The sequence below is a fragment of the Buceros rhinoceros genome, unplaced genomic scaffold, assembly GCF_000710305.1.
Source record: "Buceros rhinoceros silvestris isolate BGI_N320 unplaced genomic scaffold, ASM71030v1 scaffold6750, whole genome shotgun sequence".
Lineage (NCBI taxonomy): Eukaryota > Metazoa > Chordata > Aves > Bucerotiformes > Bucerotidae > Buceros > Buceros rhinoceros.
In genome coordinates, this window is record NW_010388942.1 from 38,340 (window position 1) to 62,405 (window position 24,066).

Genomic DNA, 24,066 nt, shown 5'->3' on the forward strand with positions numbered 1-24,066 from the left:
TTTATACACTTGAATATATGTGGATGGGATGATGTAAACCTTGTTTTGCTAGACCGAAAGACTTCCAGTTCAGGATTTTAATTTGTAAACTGTTTCAGTTTTCATAATGCCTCCTGTGCTAACAAGACATTTAACCTTTCTATCTTTTTATAAACTCTCTGGATGGCGGCACACAGTGGTTATAAATATTCACTACAATGCTGGTCCCACATGATTCCTCTTTATCTTTTTCTGATTTTCTCTCTTTTTGAAAAAAAAAAAATGTTCTATGTAATAAAGCTCTGCTGACAAAACTTAACAAAAACAATCTGTCCCACTGATCGTTAATTACGGACAACATTTCTGCCAAGATCTCACACTGGATTTCCACAGAACTGATGGAACAGCTCACTAGGTGTTATTTCTGAAAACCTGTGTCCCCGTTTCCTGGATCACAAATACACATCTGCCAAATCTCCCTCTTGTTGCGGGAAGAATTCCAGGGTTACGGTGCACACTGCAGAGACCCAAATAACAACGCATTTCATTAACACCTCCTCCAATGAGAATCATGCATTAAGTACCAGGACCTCCCTTGAGACATTACATGGGGTTTTACCAAAAATGCTAGCCAACGAATTACCACGTCCAGTGTAGCTGAGCTCTTATATTATGCCAAAGAAAAATGTCAAGCTCCATGTAGAATTTCATAGCTCAGGACGCAGGGTTTTTTTAAATTTTGTATTTTGTTTTCAAAACCGAAAAATCTTTTGTTTCCAAGTTTCTTCTAACAAGTTGCCCTTCTTTCAAGACACACTTAATAATTGAGGTTTGCAGCTGTTAGACACTTACACTCATTTTCTGAGCTTCTATTACAGTAATTATTTCTTAATGAACTTTGTAATAAAACAGTCTGTTGATTAAGATGACACAGGTAAATGAACGTTTCTCAAGACTTATACTGCTATTAAACCAAGACTATGCAGAGAATGGAATTTTAATTGTGGCAGGTGTGGTTTGGGGTTTTGAAGGTTTGGGGTGGGGGGGCTTGTTTGTTTTTTTGGGGTGATGGGTTTGGGTTTCTTTTTTTTTTTTGTAAGTTGGATATCATAGAGAGGTAAAGGTTTACACTGGCTGCATCAACAAGCAGAAAGTGTCAACCACATCCCAGAATTAGTGCTTAAAAAAAACCCCTACATTTTTAAGGTGGAAGCTGGCTTTGCACAAATAGCATGAAATGCTTTGTATGTGAAGGCAGAGAACACGCAATTATAAACTGTTCTATATTACAGTGCGTATCTTTAAGACACTTGTCTCCCCACAACAGGGACCCCACTTCATACAAGCAGCAAAGCATCACCCCTCCAGGGAAGACGCCACTACCTGCTCCTCTGCAAATTAAAACCTTTAGATGAAGCAAACTACAGAGTATGACTTCTCAGAGGATAGCATTAAAGCTATGATGAGTAGAGCTGGGAATCTGACAGAAAATTCCAGGTCCATTTACTGTTACCAGCAACTGCCGACAGTTTTTTGTGCCTCTTTTGGTAGTGTCAAAAGGCAAGTGGCAAACACAGGGTGAAAAAAAAAAAAAAGAGATTAAGAAAGAAACTTACCATTGGTCCTGGTTTCCCAGGCATACCATGCTGGCCACGTCCACCCTAGATACCAAAACGGACAAGATAGGGTATTTGTAAGAACTCTAACACATGTTTTGTTATTATTTATTGATAGCATTTGTGATAACAGCCATACATACTAAAGCAATCAAAAAAATGCTGGATTTCGAAGCCCTCCAGACACTGGCATGGAAAATTTCTGGAAGAAATTATGTTCCCCTCAAGTAAACGGATTTCTCTACTTTCAGAGAGGCCAATATTTTGACAGAATAATTGTATGGAGCACATAAAATAAATGGATCAAAAGTCATGGGGAGAAATGCCAAATAAAACAACACTTGACACTGGACATAAAGCAACAGAAAGAAAGTTCTACTCAAATATGATCTCATGTCAAGGCTAATCCCTCTTTTTGCTGAAAAGCAAAATAATTTTTTAAGATGGCAGCTTTATTACCTGGAATCAAATTACAAATCTTAAAGTCTTAATTTTCATTTTAAACTTTTGTCCAGACACATTATTTCTAGTTCAGTAACTTTTGGTGACAATAGCCTCTCAAGAGACATTTCACAGAAACAAAGAAGAAATTTTTGTATCACAGAAAAAAGTGTTTGTGAGGGTATTTGGCCTGACGGGCAGCTATGGTATGCGAAATTACCATACAGCATTCTCCATTTAAAATTGGGTTTGAATTTTGAAATTTACAGTAAAGATCTCACCCCAGAACACAGCTCAGATGTTACTTTCTTAAGCTACAGCACAAAGCACCACAGAACTGACTAGCCATCACATGAATAAACCCTTTCATGCTCAAGGATTTAAATCTGAGTAAAGCAAGGGAAGAATTACAAGGACGGAGAAGGAAGACCCTACTTACAGGAGCACCCTGTGGCCCAATTCGACCTCTTTCTCCCGGCATTCCGCGAGGTCCCTTGATGAGAGAACAAAAGCGCATTATTTAGGGGCTCACCATGGCAGAATAGCTAAAAGGGCTACATAGTTCACTTCTTCCCCCCTCATAGTGGAGAGAAGACAGGCCTTCCTGCCTTTTTTTTAACTACTACTTTTTCTTTGCTTTTTACTATTTTTTTTTTATTTAAATGCTCTAGATGAAAATTTTCCTTTGCTTCAAGTAAGTTTTGCACTGTATTTGCTTTTAACAGGAATGTGATTAGCTTCATTGAGACTACAGGCGTGACAAAGACGGATGATGTTCAGTTACAGACCCAAGTTATCTTTTTACCTCCTGCAGGTGTAGCTTATCTTGTCCTACAGCTGGAAAGAAGTAGCAGCTTACATAAATCCTTGCAGCCTCACAGACTTGCCCAGTGGAAACTTAATAGACTGTAATTTCCCTTCCTCTGTTCCAACACTATTTCTAGTTTAAAACATGTTAGAATAAATTCTGTATATACTCACCAAGGTCAATAATGCAATCATCTCATTTATTACGGCTCATTCACAAACTAGGTTCCACTTTAATGATACTACATTCTGCATGACACAAGATGGTGCCTTGCAGAGCGATATCATTATCTGATATTAGAAAGGTGCTTTACTTCCAGAAGCACTGCTGAGAGTCGATTTTTGGCACATTACACAGCTCACAAGCATACAGTTGTCCAAACCCACATCTGAATGAAAACTGCTCTGAGAAAAAGCTGTTCCGTTTCATTTCCATGTCCTGCACACCTATCCTCACCATAACCACCAAAACCCTCTGTCCACAGTTTTCTTGGCTAGTGCATTTCTGACCTAAATTATTCCATTTCTGTCTCAGAGCAACCTAATCCAACTTTTCTCGTATTGAAAACTCCCCATATGAAGCCTCAACATGTAAGAAAACCATTTTGTCACCTGACACTTACCTCAGTGGGTAGATAAACCCTACATTCAAATTTCTGCTGAGCCTTCTCCTTTGTCATTCTTATCTATGCATTTGACTTGTGAATAACAGCTTACAGCGGACCAAACTTACTGATAGTGTAATAGAAAACAGCACCTCGATTAAGAGAAAGTTCAGTTTCATGACAGCAAGTACAAGTATCAAAACCTTAAAATTCGTACTAGCAGTAGCTTTCACAAACTTAAAGCCACTTCTGTAACACCCAAAGCACATGACACTCACTAGAGGACCCGTTGCACCCATGGCACCTGTTGGTCCAGATTCTCCCTAAAAATGGAAACGAAATGACACAATTAGAGGAAACAGGTAAGAGGAAAATGAAGTTATACGTTTCATCCCTGTCTGCCAGGATTATGTGAGCCCCAAGAGGCAGATTTGCAGAGTCACCTGTGTGAACCAAGGACACTGTTCCCCATGCTGGTGGGAAACGTCATATTTACATATCCTCAGGGAGGCAGACTTAACTTCTACCTGTTCTAGCTAACAAACAGCCCACACCACCTGCACTGTTTCTACCAAGCCTCCACAGAAAGTGTTAGGCAACCTCAGGAAAGAAATCTTTTCTTGCACAAACTCTCCCTAACTACTGGTTTCACATTTAATTTAGATTTTGGAAGATTCACTTAATTTACTGAGTTTTTAATCGAAGGGAATAGTTCTGCCCACACCTGTGATTGCTGCCTACAATAGGCCAAACATTTCAGCCTTAGCACTGATCACTGTGGAAAAGCCAACTTTTAAACCGTCTTGAAAGGATTGTCTCCAGCTGGCTATCTGGTGTTACCACTGCTTTGAGCTAAAGCTGTAAGGGTGCTGCAGTTCTAGTAAGGGTCAAAAATTCTGAGACTAGAATTGTTAGATGAAAAATAGTCAGCTTGATAAAATATATATTCTCTCTACTCTCCGAAGCCTGCCTCTTTTAAGATGGTGTCTAGTACAGTATTTCAAAAGAGGAGAGTCAGGTTTTAGTTATGCATTGCTTTATTTTATTATATTTTAAAATGTTATAAAACCGTTTTTTCTCTCTCAGTGTGATCACATACTGTCAACAGGAACCAAAAATGAGCCTCTCCACTCCACACAAGGAGTGCTGACAGGAGAGGGTGCAAAGCTGCATTCGAAAGATCAACAGTCTTTCATTACTCTGCCCTAATAGCAAACATGCTTAATCAGTTAGTTCTTTGGGCCATGACAATACCTTTGCCCCGGCTGCTCCAATTTCACCTTTTGGACCATCGAGTCCTTTCAATCCCTGTAAGAGTTATAAAAAATGGAGAAATTATATTTATATATGTACACACACAGAACATTCCTACTATTATTGTTAAAATAACTTGATACTAAAGTGTTAAAAATGGATCTGAGACAGCAGGAGCAAGAAAGGAAAAAAATAAAGAAAAAAACCACAGATGGAATAAAGATTTTAAACATTTCCTAAATGGAAACCATTTGTACAAGGTAGTTTTCGTTGGACTTGGTTTCCTTTTTAAAACAAGAACGTTTAAAAAAAAATCCTAAAAAAACCAAGAAGGAGGCTCTCAGCCATAGGAAACCTATTTATTCCTCCCCAAAGTAAAATTCTGGCCAGAAACCTTGGTAATTTGTAATTACTCCATGTTGCAAACATATCCACCTCTCAAGTTCCCCACCCTAACGCAAGACTTGCCAACAAAGTGAGAGAACTGTCAGGTTTTGCCTCCTGAAGCTTGGCAGGACTCATGCAAGCTCCTTCCAGATTCCCAGATCATTTGAAAATAGAGTGAAGAAAGCACTGGAGAACAGAATACAGAGGTCAGCTTAAAGGGGAATAGCACTGATTTTCTGCAGGCCCTCTCTCGCTCAAACGCCAGTGACTCTGCTGCAACTGGCAGGACTAGAAGCATAGTCAAATTCACTGCTAAAACAAAAGTTGAGTATCCTTATTCTGAAACTGCCTGGAAACATCATCTACAAGGAGAGAGAAAAATCTTGTTTCTTACCCGGTGACCCTTGAGACCTGGGAGACCAGGAGCACCAGGAAAGCCTCGAGGCCCCTAAGCAGGAAAAAGATAAAACAAATAAAATCCTTATTTCTGCAGATAAACGTAGCGATAATGCTGCTAACAAGGAAGAGTGGAGCAGAATTAATGCTAATACTCCTAACACTCCACCTTGGTGACATAATATAGCAAGGCACAGCATTTAAGCAGGTCACAGATGATACAGCATAACATGCTATGAAGTTAGACAGTCTCAGCATTATGTACATTTTCACTGATATTCAAAGCTTTATTGTTTATGTCGGTGTATGACCAAACCTCACATAGAAATAATGACTAGTGGTAGATTAAGTTTTGGAGCTTAATATGAAGAAACCTTAATTAAACAGTGATCAAAACTCAGCGATATCACTTCAAATAAAATAGAAACTGAGTCCAAACTGCAAACTGTACATGTACTTCTGGAACATGTCGGTCAAGTAGCATGATAAACAACTGCTGTGAAACCACATTCAACAATTAAACCAAAGTTGCCTTGCCCTTCGTTTCCAGATTTCTCTTTCATGAAAGACTAAGTAATGGAAGGTAGGTGCCTCGTGTGAGAATATTGGTCACATGAATTTATAATGGAAATCGCATTAACACCTTTATACCCTCAGGTAACGACAATGCAGCAAACTGTTTAAACATAGTGTTTCTTCCTCTACGGTACCGCTGAACCAAAGTTCTCAAAAACTTTACAGTTCATACCTTTCAGCATCACAAAAAAATCACAAAGATACATTATAGAAAATGAAGCATCATAATGTGACACTGATATTCCAAGGAGCAAATAAAGCTCATGAGATTGCGACATCAGAAGAGAACTTCACATACAGACAAGCTGTTTCCTCATTAGCATTAAGGAACATAAGAAAGGTCTTTGTCTTCCCATAGTAAATTATATGAATAATGTTTGGTCATAAAGTTCAGTGGGAAATTACTCCAGGGTCTGCAGACTCCTAAAGTGAAAATTACTTTAAAAGGAATAAAATTTCTGACATTAATAGATTACAATACTTGAAGCTATTTATACTCAATGCTTTTCTCAGTGAAGAATGATTTCTCGTCATACAAGGTCTTGCGTGTAAATTTGAAATTGTACAAATTACCCTTGTTTAGACCAAATGTAGCCCATAAAAAGGATGTATTTGGCCTGTGCTCGGGGGTACATGCATACCAGCTTACATAATGAGGGCAACCAAATGCTGAAACACACGCATGTGTGACAAGCCATGTGGCAAGAAGGCAAACCATGCACAAGGGGAAACAGCCATCACGTATCTCTTGGTAGCAGTCCATGGGCTTTGTCATTGATCAAGACCTGCCACACTTCTCTGATAAGCTATCAGGGTATTCAGTGGTGTTCCCTATAGCGCTATGCAAGTGTCGCAAATTCTTAATGAGATTGTGTGTGTGCAGTTATAGTACTTCTGTCCTTCATTAGGAAGCCTTCTAAAAGATGATTTTATTAAGCAAAACATCTTGATCTGAACAGAACAATACTCCACAGAATCTCAAGCAGCTTACAAATCTACTTACAAACACTACTTTACCCATAAAACTTCAGAGAAAAGCTTAGAAGACAGAACTGCCTTGTTAAAATATAATTTCTCTCTCCAAGAGATCGTATCTCCAGTTGCTAACAAAATTGCCAGGCAAGAACTGATGTTTATAAAGAAAAGGAGGAAGCTTAAGAGATGATCTTATCTGGTGGCTGCAGTTCTGGGATTTATCTGTGCCCTTTTCAGACACAGTACAGCTCCTGTCCAAGTAAAGAGACCTGACCAAAGAACACGGAACTCTTAATATGGGCCAAAATTATACGCTTGTTTTATTTCTAGAGGGAACCGTAAGTAGTATCCTTTGCACTACATTTGGAAATCCTTTAATCACATTTGCATATTGAAAATATATATTAAAATAAATCCTGTAAGTCTGTGATACAATGTCCTCTCCCCCTGCCCTCAGACTGATTGTAATAAAGGTAAACGGCACCACACCAACCTGACATGATTTTATAGTCTGAGCACCTCCTGCACGTGATTGTGAATGACTAGGTGGAATACTGGGAAATGGGGTAGAACTTGTACGTACTGTCATTTGTTTTATGCCTATTTCACCTATGAAACAGTTGAAACATGCACCTATGAAATGACTCTGAGGATTAACTACAGGACCTTTGAATCACCTCTTTGGTCCTGAGCTATCACATTGGATCATGATCTGGATCATTCGAGTCACCTAATACAAGCACTTCAGAAATTGAATGGCAGAGCTTTGCACTCATCATTAAAAGAGACAGCAGTGACATAAGTACAGTTATTTTGCTTAAGTATAAATAATCAGGCTCTTACTGGAGATCCTGGAAATCCAGGCTCACCGGTTTGTCCTGGTCTACCAGGTTCACCCTAAGGAAAGAAAAAAAAAAAAGGAACACACAAAAATAGCAAATGTGAAAATTAACTTCTCTTGTCATTCTTCCGTTGAAACGAATGAGGACATTCACATCAGTATTGTATCTTCTCTTTACTGTAACAATTTCAGTGATATAAATCCACTGCACACATGACTAGTGACATGCATTAGACACATTAACTTAAAAAAGATTTTTAACAAAGAACTGCAGGAACTGAAGACTGAATCCAAAATGCATCTCAGCATCAGAAGACAGTGCTGCAACGTAGCCTTCATGTGAATTAATGAGGCAACCTCTTGTCATCCCCACACAGAGTCAAATTACTTCAATCTTCCATAAGAACAGCGTTGATAACTTCTTAGGTTTCCTTCTGCTCAAACATTCTAAAACGTGTATAATCTCGTTCTAGGTGAGTGCCTATCTTCTGTGTGGTGCAACAGGGAAGAAAACATGGTAGAACCAAATAAGCATATTTCAAAAATTATTCGAAGCTCGCTGGAGTCACAACCAAACATTCCTTTATATGCTTCAATCAGTTCAAATACATCCAGGGCTCTGAATATGAAAGGCTTCAGTAAAACAGTTCCTGCACAGGGAGCAAGTGCTTCACAAATGCAATCAAAGAAACCCATACCTACATTGGAAATGGAGGAAGTTCCTAGAGTAGTATCAAGATTTGACTTTACTGCACTGAGAATTAACTGTTTGCAAAGATTCTCCTAATTTTGGTATGTTATTATGTTTGATTTCAAGAAAGAAATCTCAGCTGAAGAACCGGCTAAAGCAAGAAATAACGAAGAGCCAGTGCTTAAACCTTAGACATCATGGAGAAATGCCATGGGAAAATACGAAGGTTTTGAAAAGGGTTGCTAAGATTTATAGTTATGACACCACACTTAATGAAGAGTATGATTGCAAACAAAAAAGGAGTCACAACAGGCACATTTGCCACTTAGTCACTGTCTCAAAGATGCCAATATTTTTTAATTAAAAGTAAAACAAGATACAAAGAATAACAAACTTACATCTTCACCGGGCTTGCCCGGAGGTCCCTCTGGTCCACGAGAGCCAACCGGACCCTAAGAAATAAATGTATTTGTTGAGAAGTCAATTTAGCCATCACTAAAATATCTATTTGTGATATTTCATAGTCTGGTTTTATAAAAACAGATGTAGAAAAAGGATGATTCTATGCCTCATCACACTTGCTTAATTTCGTAGTGCTCTTTCTAACCATCCTGCCCCTAAGAAACCTGCATTATGTTATATAAAAATAAAGGATGGAATCCTAAAGAGAAAAAAATACATTAAACACACAGTTGCTGTTGTTCCAAATCTTTGGCTCTTGTTTTTACTTTTGAATCATGTTATTACTTCCATAGAATAAATATTCTCATCATCCTTTCTATAAGTTACGCTACCAGGTACCAGTTTTACCAGTGCTTAACCAAACTCAGGCCTGGCCTGGCCAAGTAACAATGACTGTTTATACTATAATCGTTATTATGAACGTTCAATACAATTCAAATTCACCAGTTTAGGACAACATGCTTTGTACACCATGACCCTTCATTGAAGTTCCTTAATAGCTTTGGCTGAGACTACAGAAAACAAAAATACATTCTGAAGTGAGAAGGTATAATATATGGTTTACAATTTTATTGTAGAAATTATTGTTTTTATTGGTCTTACCATAGGTCCTGGATCCCCAGGTTCACCAGGTGGGCCCATGGGGCCAGCACCACCCTAAAATTAACGAAAGATGAATATAGTTACAAATTCCAGCAACCAAAAATATAAGGATAAAAATTAAAATCTATAATCAAGAAAAATCACAGCCCATGGGACAGTCTGGCTTTTAATTCAGAACCAGCTCATATTGCAAAATGAGTGAAAGTTGGATACTAAAATCCCTGAAGCTTTAGATAAGTCACGTGCCATACGCACATCTCACTGGAAACTCAATGCTATGCCAATCCTGAAACCAGAACAGGCACCGTTTTCATTGCTGTTCCCTCATTTAAAATGTGTATTGGGTTAAAACCTCATTAAAGGTCTAATTAATTGTTCGGTTTCAGTTAATTTCTGTGTATAGTGTACATTTGGAGCAGAGCTCTTGAGAGCAGCATGTTTAGATTCACCTCTAGATGAAGATGCACTCATCCATGCATCACTGAAGGCAAGACACTGCCTCAGAGATGCACATGCACCCACCACTTACTGTGTGCTTTGCCTTCATCTCTGGCCGATAACCTTAAATCCCCTGAGAATTACTTACTTGTTTTCCCTGGAGACCTTGAGGACCTCTTGGACCCACTGGACCCTATTGAAAACATAACTTGTTACACACCGGAAAACACCCTTCCCCAAGTAACATTCACCCTACAAAGACTGCAAAACAGCCTGATAGTGACCTCCAAGATAACATTTCTACAGTCATATCCTCTGAAAGGCTTTTACTCAGGAGACTGACATCATGAAATACAAAAGCACATAGAATAGAAATCGTCAAATTCAAAAGGGCACAGTGGTGTAGATTCATCAGCAGCTGAAAATACAGCTTTCTTTGCTTTCTGGAACCAAGCAGACTCTGAAATTGGTCAAAATAATTGGGTTGCCTGCATAGCTCCACTGAAAAAAAAACATAACAGAGCAGGGGTGGGGGAAATAGTCTTCCCTTGAAGTGAATCTCGTAATGGAATCAATGACAAAATAAATTAATGCTGCTGTTCTCAGCCACGAACAACAACAAGTGGCAATGGAAGGACATATCTTCACGAATCATACAAACCATCTTCCAAATGGTTGTGGTTTGTTGCAGGGGTGGTGGAAATAGTCTTCCCTTGAAGTGAATCTCGTAATGGAATCAATGACAAAATAAATTAATGCTGCTGTTCTCAGCCACGAACAACAACAAGTGGCAATGGAAGGACATATCTTCACGAATCATACAAACCATCTTCCAAATGGTTGTGGTTTGTTTCAGAAAATTCAGATTTCCCCTTAAAAAGTTTTTTTTTTTTCTTTTTTTAGGAAAAATCTTGTGCTTAATTGTAACTTCCACCATGAAGTAAACATAACCTTGTTTGAAAGTAATTCCCTTGCTTATAGCAATACAAAAACATCTGTAGCAGACAATAACTTGCACTCTAACAGAGGCTCAAGATTTATGACTTTTACACATAATTCATAGATTTTTACAAATTTTTAGAAAGCAAAGGTAGAAGAGTTCGTAATAGCCCATTCAGAAATTCTAATCAACATAAAAACAAACCAAGAAAATCAACGGTTCAGTTGAATCACTGTCAGTTACTCAGTTTACAAGGGAAGGAAAAAAGGATATCATGGAACATGATGAATCAATCCAGAGACAGTGAGCGAGTGCCGACTGACTTTAGTAGACTTTGTGTAAGGCCTTGGAGAGACCTAGATATTGAAAGTACCTTAAAAGAGATACTAATACTAAAACAAATCATATTTAAGAATGACAAAAGAAAAAGCAAAAGAAGATGATGCAAAGTCTCGGGACAAACCGAGTGAAAGGGTTAAGCAAAACGATGGAGAGCAACAAAGTTAAGTAGGACAGACTTGCATCACGAACCATTGTGTGTACACACAGCATATTCATTGAACAGAGACATTAATAAAAATGGAAAGTTCTTTGAAGAAATCACTGCAAAAGTTAATCCTAAAGCAAAACAATCGGTTATCTTTAGAACCTTTCAAATGGCATTGAAACTTGAGTTTGGAGGTTTCTAGTGGGGACTTGGAAGGATAAGATGCAGGCAGCCGAGCTCATGGACAGTACAATCACTAATGGATGGATCCCTTAAGAATGAATGTTAAAAATAACAGCAAAGAGGATAACAGCATCTTCAAGGTATCACAACGTGACAAATACACGTAGGGAAAAGAGATAACAAGCCCAGGAGTTCTAGCAGAAACAGCTTAGGGTGGTAAAGCAGGTTTCACAGATGGTCAAGAATTCTGGTGTTACCATTAAGTCCCCAGTGCACTAAAGGTAAAGGGCATTATCTAAACAGTGAGAGATGATAAAACCAGACCCACTGGAGAAGAAGAAAGTCTGTCTTGAAATAAGGAAGCACAGTTTTCAGTTAACAGCTGCTTTCAGAAATAATTACTACCAAAAATAACTATCTGTGATGTCACAACGTGAAAAGAAGCCTTCGAGGTTCCATATTTGTTTATTCCGCTTTGCGGTATACCTGACAGTTTTCAGTTAATCTGCAGTGACTCAAGATAAGAGAAAATCTGGAGCTTTTTTCTCCCTGTACCTTAGTGTTAGTAGCTGTTATATTTCAGAAGGAGAAAAAGAAGGCAACAGGAAGGCTAGAGGTGGGGGCGGGGAAAAGCTTTTACTTTTAACAGAATATTTTTTCACTTTTTTCCAGGTACTGTGCAAAACTGCACTAGAATATACTGTACACCCAGGTTCTAGAGGCACAGCAGCTTGAAGAGGATGGATCCCCCTTTGGGTTTTTGCACACGCACTCCACTTCCACCCTGTTCTACTGTACAGCGCTAATCCGGTCTTACCACTGCACCAGGCATCAGTCCCATCTGACTACCAAGTCCAGACTTCTCATCCAGTCCTGCCATCTGAGCTGAAAATGGCTGAAACAATAAGATGGGGGATTTTAGCTGCCAGTCATTTTGATGGTTCATAAAGCAAAAATCCATGCTACCGAGTCTTTGTTGTTTACATTGGCTTTGCAGCTTTAAGAAATAAATTCTTGATTTAATAATTAGAAGTTGCCTTTTCTGTAAATTTGAGGTGGTTTAAGGCTTCATAGAGCAGTCAACTGCTCCCTATGGTCTGCTTGCTATTCTGACTACCCCCACTTGAATATTGAAAAATTAGAAAATTACCTGAATAGAGGAAAGTCTCCCATGAAATTAATCAGATTTCTTTCACCGCCTTCACATTTAGACCATGCCTTAACCTCACCGGCCATATTCCTTAATGTCTTCTAAGCCTTCCTTTTATTTTCACTTACTGTGCTTCGAGTTCAGAAATATCTCAACGTAAATGGAAATGTAGCTGACTTTATGATTTCAAATTAGAATTTTTAAGCATGTTGCCCTTATCCAGCAAAGCTGAAGGCCACTGCAGTTCGTGCCAATTTACGGAGACAAGTGAGTTAGAGCAGAGAGAACTTTCAGTGCCTTCCTCCTTCTCAAGCACATAGTTGAAGTCAGCAGTTTTATTTTGCTTCATTCAGAGCCAGCCCCTCATGGCAGGCCAAAGCTTAGAGCACCTGGGAAGGAACAACAGCACAAACGTGTATTCAGGTCTTCTAAGATTTACAGTTTGTTCCACATCAGACTGGTCCCTAAACATGTTTTCCTCAATGTTGGAGATTGCCTAACTTCAGAGAAAGGGATCCAAACCAAAAATATCTTAGATCTCTGCCCACACCGATTCTTTCATATTTTCTGTGGAAATCCATGAAGGATGGTGGTCTAACACCCATCCTTGTGCTTCTGTGATTCTAATGAATTCCTCTGCGCTGAAAATATTTACTTGGGCTGAATTTCCTCAATTCAGGAAAGGTGGTTAAGGCAAGAAATGCTGCTCAAACTTGCATGTTGTTGGCTAATATGACTATTTCAGCTTACTGTCGTTATAACTCCATTGTTTTCAGTAATGTTGCAGGAACAATGGCGTGAGAAATCAAATCAGATATCTTCAAAAAAGCGATGAACGAGTAATTGAATACACTTGAGAAACTCAAATATGTATTTTATTATCAATCAAAATTAGTATTCTATGAAATTAGGGGGGCAGGAGGAGAAAAAGGGTTTTGCAGAACACCTTCTCTGTATCTATGGCTAGTTAGCACTGCTTTTCACAAACTATGTCTTACTTAGTCTTCTCAGTGCTGGTCTGAACAATTACAGCAAGTAGTACACTCAACCACATTTTCATTTCTTTCATTACATGAAAGAAATTTTTATGATTTTTTTATGATTCGTCTCACTTCTTTTTTCCTGTATTCTTAATTTGGTACACCAGTTTCCCTGTACTATTGCCCAGATCCCTTGGGTTTACGTCAGGTGGAAGAAATGGAACTTGATTTGGGCACCTTGGCTTTTCTAAAACCCACAGTGAAAGTTACGTTCTTTCTGATGTTTCTCATGCTCAACTTGTCCCAATTTTTGGCAGAACTTGCACTGCCACTAGCTGCTGTCCCTCATGGCTGGAGGAGAGGAACTATGGGCACGGTGTTCCATGTTCCCCGAAGCAAAGAGAAGATAAATGTTGCATCATGAAGATCTAGCCTGACACTCACTTCACTTTCTGCTAAAGCAAGTGTAAAACTCACCCTGCTGAGCCCATCTGGTCCTGTGTGGGTAGGATGCCCTGGAGGACCAGGGTCACCAGGCTGGCCAGGGATACCAGGTTCACCATCAATCCCTTGAGGACCACGAGGACCCTAGAAAGAAAAACCAGAAATGCCAAAAGTGTGCAAAGGTATTCATTAAAGTCATTGTAACTGGCCAACAACTGCTTTGTCTCTGATAAATCTGCATTTCTACAGAAAGATCTTCAGATAAACAACATCCCTCAAGACCTGTTCCTACCTTTGGATCAGAAGTGCTGGCTAAAATTAGTCATAAATCCAACACACAAGTATACTGCAGTAAGTTCTCTCACAGGCTCTCTTAGAAATTCAGGTTTCCTATCATTCCATTCTGGAGTATACTCGTCCTGAAAAACTGTTTGACTTTGCACACAATATAGAATATCTCAAATTTACTTCTAAAATCCATACAGCTCAGAGTAATGTACATACACAGACATGCCTGGGAAACCCCAGCATAAGGCAGTATTTTTACAGCCTCCTGACATCATGACTGGTATAGACAGCTCTTGCTACTGCTGAATTCTCAACACTGTTACACTGCCAAAAACGCAGAGTAACTCCCTGGGTATCAGTGTTATCTCTAGCTCATATTCGCGGAATAGGCTAGGAGGCTATGCCATTGCACCCATCTTGATAGCCACTTGTGTCAGAACTAAAATTAAACACAGAAGCAGCTAATAAAACCTTAGTGGAGCAGAATCTATAGCAACAGAGAGAATAAAGATACACTTCAATCATAAATTCAGACTTTAAAGTGCTTGTCACTACTGCTTCCTTCATTAGAATAAAATGTTTGACTATGGTAGGAAAAATTTTAGACTGAATAATGAACTCTTCTGTTTCTAAGGATCCTTAAACACAAAAACTTTGGAGGCCTGGCTCAGTGAGTCATCTTTACAAACACAACTATAATCAGACAGATTGCTTGTAGTTGTGAACAAGCTAATTGCCCTAATTCTCTATATTTATGGCCTGAAACTCCTAGAAGCCGAGCAATCAGGGGAAAAACCTTTTCTTATCAGACACACGTGTACACACACACCCCTACTCACAGAGTGAGCTGTGAATACAAATGAGGAGATATGTCCATGTTGAACGGAAGTAAAATGTCTAGCAGAAAATTATTTAATATTTCTATTATAAACAGAAGTATGCACTGCCAAACCTAAAAGTATATACTGTCCAAAGGAGGAAAAGAATGCATTATCTTCTTTTGTTTGTTCTCAAAATAAAAAGAAAACGAAGCTAAGCATTAAAAAAAAAAGTTGCCTATAAATAATAAAGCAAGCTTCTCTACAATGACTACTGATCTTCAGCCTCCAAACCATGACACCTTAAACAAAATCTGATGCAGAAAAGGGTCTTTTTTTTTTCTAAGATTCTTTTAGAAAAAGGACCTATTTTTAGTCACCAAACATCAAGCTGATTCAGGAGCAACACCGCAACCTCCCACCTCAAAACCCAAAAAGCCCCCCAAAAGCACGTTCGTATTTGCAGGTGTCACCTAACCCGCAAGTACATAACCAATGTTTGGGGCTTTATAAAATAAATTCTTCATTATACTTTGTTCTCTATTATTTATGTGTCTATTTTTAAAAGCCCTTTCATTTTCTTTCACCAGCTCGAGGCCAGTGAGATGTAAAAAAAAAAAGGGGGGGAAGAAATTCTCAGAGAGGCCACGAGGTGGCACCGTTTAAACACGGAATTTACTCGTTCGGGCCCGTCGTTGCCGCTCTTCAAGAAACTATTTATTATTACCCCTTTCGCCGGTAATGGAACAAAAGGAAATGCAGATCGCGGTAGAACGCTCTCACACTACCGCCTGTTGTAACTGCTGCTGCAATTACAATCCAGTGTGAATCCATACTGAGACAGAACGGCCAATGGTTCTGAGGATGCTCAAGCTTAATCTTTCTTCAAAAGATCATTTGTAAACACCTAAAATTGTATTATGCTCTGAAACTCCCCCTCCCCAGATGCATTTGGCAAATGCAAACGTGCTATTCCCGAGCTGTTTCTCTCTCGTTGTTACGCTACCAAAGAATGTGAAGCAGAAAATGTGCTAAATCCCCTGAATTCATCTGACATCCAAGGGTCCTGCTTTTGTAAAAGGCAGAGATCCACAGCAAGGTTCAATTCCTTCTGCTCACTAGTCAGTAGGAGCTCGTTTAAAGAACAAAAACACCCTAAAAATCCAAACAAACAAATAAACAACTTAGAAACGTTCTTAGTGGCTTTGTAATACCACCAGGCAGTCAAGAATTTACCCAGACTAATTTTATAAAGGGTGTTTGTATGAGGTTCCCTGCTCCATGAGGTATTTTAAACAAACTGCAAACAATGTGCAGAGAGGTTTTCATAATATGAACTGCAGGCATGAGCTAACATTTTTTTCCACAAGTATAAATAAAAGAATTGTCACTAGCCATCACGCTACCTAAAAGCGGTGCTCTTTGGTCTCAGAGCTCCACTCTGACACAGAGCTCACCAGAACCTTTGACATAACATTTTCAAAGGAGCTGACAAGTTCCTACTAACCTGATGCTCTTTGAAAGCACTATAATGATAACCTGTGACAAACGAACTCAAAACTATTTACAGCTTTTTGGTATTTTAGGTGCTTCTAGCCACCACTCTGGAGAGATGCACAAGGGATGCACGGCACAGAATCAGAAATAATTCAGCAACTCACTGCACATTAGGAAAGCTCTTCAGACACCTATAAACACAGTCAAGATTCCTCTGCACACCACAAGATTTCACAATTACTCACAGAATTCTTTCAAGCATCCTCAAAAAAGCTACACACATACTCCCCTGCTTTAGGACATTGTCATTACCATCTACAGACAACGGGCACGCACCGGAGGAGCACAAAGGAGTCAGTTCTAGACCTATGCCTAAACTCCATATTAGCTTGCTCTCTCCTGAGGGACAGGAAAATATCTACACAGATACAATTCTTTAACATCTGCTTTTAGCAGCTTCTGCTCTTTGACCTGGCTTTTTCAACAGCAACGTGTCATCTCTGGTATTTCCAGCACTCCCTTTCGGCTTTCTGTGGTTCTCCACATGCGGACACGGAAATTCCCTCATGAAGTCTTTATTTCCACTGAGCAATCTTGATTATATTAATCATCAGCATACCAACATATGCAGTCACATATTAATTCCTGCTAACTTCCTGCGCTTTGCCTTTTCTGAAACACTCTGAGCCACACATCTCACACTGCTTCTGATGCACAGTAGTTACCAGCAAAAATTCAGCAACGTGATGTTCCAGTTTCATTCTTTTTTTTTTTCTTAGATCTTGAAGAAAACCAAGTGCTCTCAGACACTACTTTGGGAATGCTTGTCGAGAAAGTATGGCTGTTACTGGAAATAGTGATAAACCTCTGTCAATTGTCGCAAAACATTCAGGTTTCAATCTATCCGGGGAATGGTAAGACATAAACATTTTTCTGTTTGTTACCTGACTTGTTGGAAAACCTGAGGGACGTTCTGGTAACTCTAGGAGAGCTGGAGACAGCTAGACATCATCCAGCCTTTTGAGGTTAGTGCAGTACTTGATTTCTGAGATACTTAATAACTTACAGGTCTTCCCTTTGGTCCCCGTTCTCCTCGTGGTCCTTGTGAGCCTGGAGGTCCCTAAAAGAAAGACTAGATATATTAACTACCTTTGAAAGTAGCTGACAATTAATAAAGAGCTGAAAATATGAAACACAAAGCTTATTTGAAACTTAATTTCCACGTGGATTTTTTTTCACATCCTCACAATGAAAACAGCTACAATCACCAAGTATTCAATATTTCTTCTGAACTGTACACTGCCTAAGGAAGTAGAACCAGGATGCAGAGACCTACAAAATGTTTTCTTCTCTCATGTGCTTCTCAGGCCAATTTAGCAAAGGTTTTTACTGAATGCTGGAAGCCCGTAATGCGGAGATGTACAGGTCTGAGACACCCTTCCTGCTAGTCCAGAACTGCACACATCCATTCATTTAGGGCATGGGCTGACCTGAGACTAGTAAAAAAATCCCTATAATCTTGATGCCGCCTCAAACTCAGTGGCTTTGCACACACTATGGGCCCAGAAGGGTCCTCCTTCACATCATCCTCATCATACAGAACAGAAAATGGCAGAAATTAGAAAACGCTATCTGAGAAACAGAAGGTTAAAAATACTCACAGCTGGTCCCGGGCGGCCTCGTATTCCTGAAACCTAAAGAAGAGAATAGAAATCAAAGTTACCACACAACATTATAGCTGTATTTGTCGTGACCACCCTACAGAAAATTAGTTATTGAAAAGCTAATAGCAAGAGAGAATATTAAAGTTCTAAGCTTTCCGGAAAAAAAATGGTAAAAATAAAAATTCCACTGGTTATCTCTTTCAAGTTTAGAGGGTTTTTTATAAGCAGTATGAGCAACATCTTGGACGTATCACTATTATTCTACAAATAAGTGAATTACAATGGTTTAGTCTCAACTTATCAATTCTTTTTGTTTGTCTTCATGCTAGAAGGGATAATAAGAATAGAAAGTGACAATTTATTTCATTGGTCTTCTCCGGTGTCTCTACATTTTCCAAATACTAATATACCATTACACCTCCATGAAATTCTAACTGTAAAGATTATGACAGATTTAACCCACTAAGATTTTTTTTCCAAAATGCAATTGACAGGAATTTCTAATGTTATGTATGTGAAATAGTGTGATTAATTCCATCCCTTTCATTTGTAGGCTGTGCATTCTTCTTGTATTGCCTTAATTACTGCAGTTCTGCTTCAAAGCACTAAAGCTTACACTTCTAGGATGTGCTGATAAATAAAGAATTTAAAAAAGGACTTACAGGTGGCACTATTCCAGGTTCTCCTTTTTGCCCCTGTAGGAAAAAGATACAAAAAGATCAGATGCCAGAAAACAAGTGAAAGTACCATTGACAGTATCAGGTTCACCAATACCAATCCGTGTGACTGTGACAAATGCAAGGTCTTCTCTAAAGATACAACTGAGACTAAATGGAAGCGCCGGTGATAGCTAGTCCATACTATTTCTAATGACTACGGACACTGATGAAATGAAGGCCATAAATTAACAGACTTTCTCTAACTGTGTAACACATTGACTGAAAGAAAAGTCAATCTAAAAAACCGACCATGATGTTTCAGTACTATATCCAGTACTGTTACTGGATGATTTGATTCATATGGAAAGCTGAGCCCAGAGCAGCATTCTGATGTCTTAAATTAAAATTCATATCATTAAATCTATGGATATAAAACCCCCGCATGTCCATCTGCAGAGCAGGGACAGAATACAAAACGGTATCACACAGCTTTGGAGAGAAGGACACAGCATTTGCCAATTGACTTTTCTTTCAGCTGAATGTGTTGACAGTGATTCTATATTACATAAAATAAGTGGTTTTAGACCTACTGGTGGTAATAAATATTTTTATGAAAAAAAGAGGACTTTGTAAATATAACAAATTTTCTGCCTTGTTTATCAAGTAATAATAAGCTGGTTACAGTCCATTTATTCTCATAAACTACCTCTGCATAGAGTGACTTGGTTTTGGTGAGTGTTTATACTTGATCACCTCGAAATCATGTAAATTATTTCTTGTAGCCACTTATTTGTCAGAATGTATTTGAATTTCTATTGTAAGAACAGAAAATTGCATACTACAAGAGATGCTGCCCACAGAACCATGGCTCTGTGCAAGAACACGCTGCCCCAGCACTAACCTCCTGCACACTGGGGAGCTAAGCCTCTGCAGAAAAAAACCTCCAAGTTCTAGTAGTTTGGCTTCCAATGACCTCTTAGTGCCATTTAGTGGCACTGCTAGAGATGGAACAACCAAACCACTCAAACTGGAATATTCATCTGACATAGACAGCAGGGATCTTCAGCAAGGGGATCCTCTGCGGTTTTGGGGTTTTTTTGGGTTTTTGTTTTGGGTTTTTTGGTTTTGTTTTTTTTTTTAACTTATGTGGAGTGCTCCGAGGAGGTGCAAGAGATTCTTTTAACAGTTGCAACACATTAAAAAAAAGAGTAAAGGAAATCTTACCTTTCTTCCTCTACCTATTAAAAAGGGCAAAAGAAGAAAAGAGGGAAAATTAATGTTTTTGCTCTGAGAAACGGAACATGGTAAGAGTTGAGAGAAGCTGTTCCAGCTAGAGCCATCCCCCATCCTGGATGCAGAGAAGAAGATGGTGTATTGCCTAGGGAAGGGAGGGAGCTGGGGAAGTTCCCAGGGACACACAGACTCCCTTGTTCAGGAGTGAGGAATCAGAACAGTTTGCGATGGTGCCTCCTGATTCTCAGCCGTTCTCATCATTGCACAGGATAAGGAAAAGCACTTTAGAAAAGCAGAATGTCTTGTGGGGAAGTGTCAGAAGCTGGCCTAATGATTGACAATGAAGTCAAAGGAAGCTTTATTACTGACTTTAATACAAGCAATGTTGATGGTTCCACGACACATTACCTAGTCTTTTTCAAAAGGCGGAACTGACTGAGAGATTTTTGACCTTTCCTTGTTTGAAAAGCACCTGCAATATCATGTGCCTGCGTTCAGTGCCATAGAGCCACACTCATAGACACAAAAATCCTTCAGACGAATATTTTATTAGGACCTTGAATAACAGTATAGGAGTTCTGGAATGCATCCACACTGCTTTTGTATTTGCTAGGCGTACCTTGTCGGTGTTGGCCCAGTGCCTCCCAAAACACAGCAGGATGCACCGTGTATTTATTAATGCTTGCCACATCTTCCTCCACTGCTCAATTACACCAGTCTCTGCTGCATGCTCTTTATCACTACTTTGCTCTATATTAAGATAATCAACAGCAACTATACCTCCTGAAGAAATGCTTTCATTATTATATACAGAATGCAGTTCAAGTAACTCCATACACAGCACTAATGAGCATTAATTGCATGTTAAGATATTTTCTTTCAGGAAAATTGAGGGGTGATTGCTTCACCCAAGTCTCTCCAGGAAGAAGCGATGAACTGGAAAAGACATAATCTTTAATGTATATCACAGAAAGTGCTCAAACAGGGAGTTTGTAACACTTCAGGCTTTTTTTTTTCCTCTGACATCCCACAACAGGATCACGTGTCCATGTTTCCACTTTATACTGTTCACATATAATATTGACATTTATTCATCTATTGGAGGGGCCTCAAATTGAGCACTGTATTAAAGTATGCACTGATATCTATATTCATATAATAAACACATATTTATCTTAATATGTTTATTATATATATTTATCTTGCAGTTCCAGACGAACCACAAAGAGAAGACAGACTTCAACCTCCTTGAAACATCAAGATGGAATTCAGATCAACCTTCTCTAAAGCCGTTTGGCCTTACATCAGATTCATAGCCAGAAGAAAACGGTTTCCAGAGCCAGCTCAGGTGCAATCCAAGATGAGCAGTAACTGCCAAGTATCTCCTATTTTCAGATTTAAACTTTCACCATGGAAATACCATTAGAAATCTCAGTATCATGAGGTTCCTAGTTCTTTGGGCTGCCTCTCCTTTCAAAAAAGGAAACAGGAAAGCATTCTTACCAACAGTAGTGTCAAAATCACGTGTTCTATGGGGACACACAGGACAGCATTCTCCTGGTGGCACCTGCGGGTTCTCACACTCCAGCACATCTTGACACTGGATTTCATCACAAAGAATAGCTCCGTTGTCACAGACACAAATTTGGCATGGGGAGGGCTTCCAAATATCCCTGTTCAGGTACATCTGGCCATTCTGAGTGCAGGCTATTTCTTCAGCATCATCTCCTGGGATAGGAGAGAGAATATGCAACACGTTTTCCAACTGTGAAATCAAAGGAGGAGAGGAGTAGGTCTGGACAACGAAAAAGTACATCTGGAGATATGGAGCAACATCACATACACAAAGAAGCATAGCTGAAGTTAACATTAAGAACTTTTAAATATCAGTCATCTTAAATGTCTTCCTTATTTCACCATGTGATCTCTTGATCAGAAAGAGGTAAAACAGAGTCATCGTGGAGTGCACAAGCCCACCACTGTATCAAATTAACATTGCCTCATGAGTGTCTGGATGTCATTCTGCCCAGGGGGTTCTAACTCCTGCCATGTGCCTGTTCTTTGTTGTGCACAGGGCATTAGAGACGTCTGACTGGGGAGAAGAACCTGTGAGACTTCGTGTGGAACAGCATACACTGCCTGCTCCCTGCTACACGTAGCTGACACGGCCAGGCTCACAAAGGCATTGAACTGACATGACAGTGTTGTTGAACAGAAAAAAACCTCATTGACTGGGTTCGTGGCCTACGGGAGTACCAACATGGAGAATCCAATCTTCCAAACAGGACAGTTAGTCACTGCCCAGTGGCAATAGTAGTCTTCACTGCAGCAGTGTCTCCAGCTGAGTGAAGGGAGGTTCCTCAACCTGCTTATTTTGCTCAGTTTTTATAATCCAGCTGGTCAGGGCCCTACATGATGACCCCAGCACACACATTATTGCTATGGATATATATTAACTGCACAAAATACCTCTTAAATATTTTAACCATACATGGAAGACTATCCTATATGGCCGTTTATATACAGACAGCATTGACTGACTATATGCATGTGCCCCACATCTATCTACGTATTCACACAATGGCATGGAGGTCACTATTTTACTGAAGTTGCCCATGTCATTTCCAACCTAATCCATTCCACTTACGGAAAGTTTACTTTCTTCCTTAATACTATTCCTTTTCTTTCTTTTCCTTGAATTCCAATTTAAAATTAATTTCTAATTATTTAGAAATCCATTCAATACAGGTTTTTCTCTCTCCTCTCCAACTAATCTACTTTCATCAAGGTGAAACAACTTCTCTGGGTTGAATTTATAACTCAGAAATTTTAGAAGCTTCCCCATTTAACTGATGACAGCATTTATGGGGACAAAAGCATCTGTTTAGGCACTATTTTATCAATACTTCAGATTATTCCTTTGCTCCCTTCCTACTCTGCAGGCAAATACCTGGATTATTTTTTTTAATCATGAGGTGAGTATATCTCTGTATCTCCCCCTGAAAATAAAGTATGTCTGATAAAGAATTGAAAAAATCAAGTAAAGTGGCCCACAAAAGCAACGAACTGTCCCCAGGCTGTCCCTAGACAACAGGTCACAGAACTGCAAACCAAGAACCCCAGTGCCAAGATGCTCTCCTGTGAGTCATACACAGCCAAACTGTCACACACAGTCCAACTGATGCTCCTGACCCCTGGAATGCTCCAGAGAAGAATAATCTTACCTGGGTGGGAGCTCCATCTGACCACAGAAACCTTCCTACCAAAAATGTCTTTGAAACTAGAGAATCCAGTTAAAACCATTATCTGAAAATTTCCAAACAGCCCTAGTTTCTAACTGATACGGGGAATAGGGGAAATTTTATATATATGTATACACACACACACACAAATTTAGGGTACATCCCACAACCATTATTTTTTAAGACAACTTGTAATTAGTGTAAAAATCAACAGTTCTAAGCACAAGGCCTATGCATTTCTGTCCTAATTTAATCCAGATGTAAATAGAGAATCACAAAGTAATAAATATGAACAGATTTGGAATTTCAGCTTCATGCCATAGCTCAAGTCCAGTTACTCCATCAATGTCAAAGCTGGGAGAAATGGAGCAGATGTGTCGTTAACCGTTGCCTGCCACCAATAACTTCTG

General features: G+C 39.2%; 1 protein-coding gene across 1 annotated transcript in view; it reads right to left on the bottom strand.

Moving 5' to 3' along the window:
• Positions 1-22,371, bottom strand: part of COL5A2 (collagen, type V, alpha 2) — a 52,882-nt gene extending 30,511 nt beyond the window's left edge. Inside the window, exons 1-17 of the mRNA XM_010132153.1 lie at positions 22,332-22,371; positions 21,918-22,142; positions 20,406-20,419; positions 19,185-19,217; positions 18,520-18,552; positions 17,925-17,978; positions 14,289-14,399; positions 12,499-12,576; positions 10,220-10,264; positions 9,634-9,687; positions 8,967-9,020; positions 7,880-7,933; positions 5,484-5,537; positions 4,703-4,756; positions 3,727-3,771; positions 2,476-2,529; positions 1,596-1,640 (exon numbers count right to left, since the gene is read on the bottom strand). Coding sequence (XP_010130455.1) covers positions 1,596-1,640; positions 2,476-2,529; positions 3,727-3,771; positions 4,703-4,756; positions 5,484-5,537; positions 7,880-7,933; positions 8,967-9,020; positions 9,634-9,687; positions 10,220-10,264; positions 12,499-12,576; positions 14,289-14,399; positions 17,925-17,978; positions 18,520-18,552; positions 19,185-19,217; positions 20,406-20,419; positions 21,918-22,142; positions 22,332-22,371 — 1,047 coding nt within the window. The remainder of the gene's footprint in view (positions 1-1,595; positions 1,641-2,475; positions 2,530-3,726; positions 3,772-4,702; positions 4,757-5,483; positions 5,538-7,879; positions 7,934-8,966; positions 9,021-9,633; positions 9,688-10,219; positions 10,265-12,498; positions 12,577-14,288; positions 14,400-17,924; positions 17,979-18,519; positions 18,553-19,184; positions 19,218-20,405; positions 20,420-21,917; positions 22,143-22,331) is intronic.
• Positions 22,372-24,066: the final 1,695 nt, after the last annotated feature.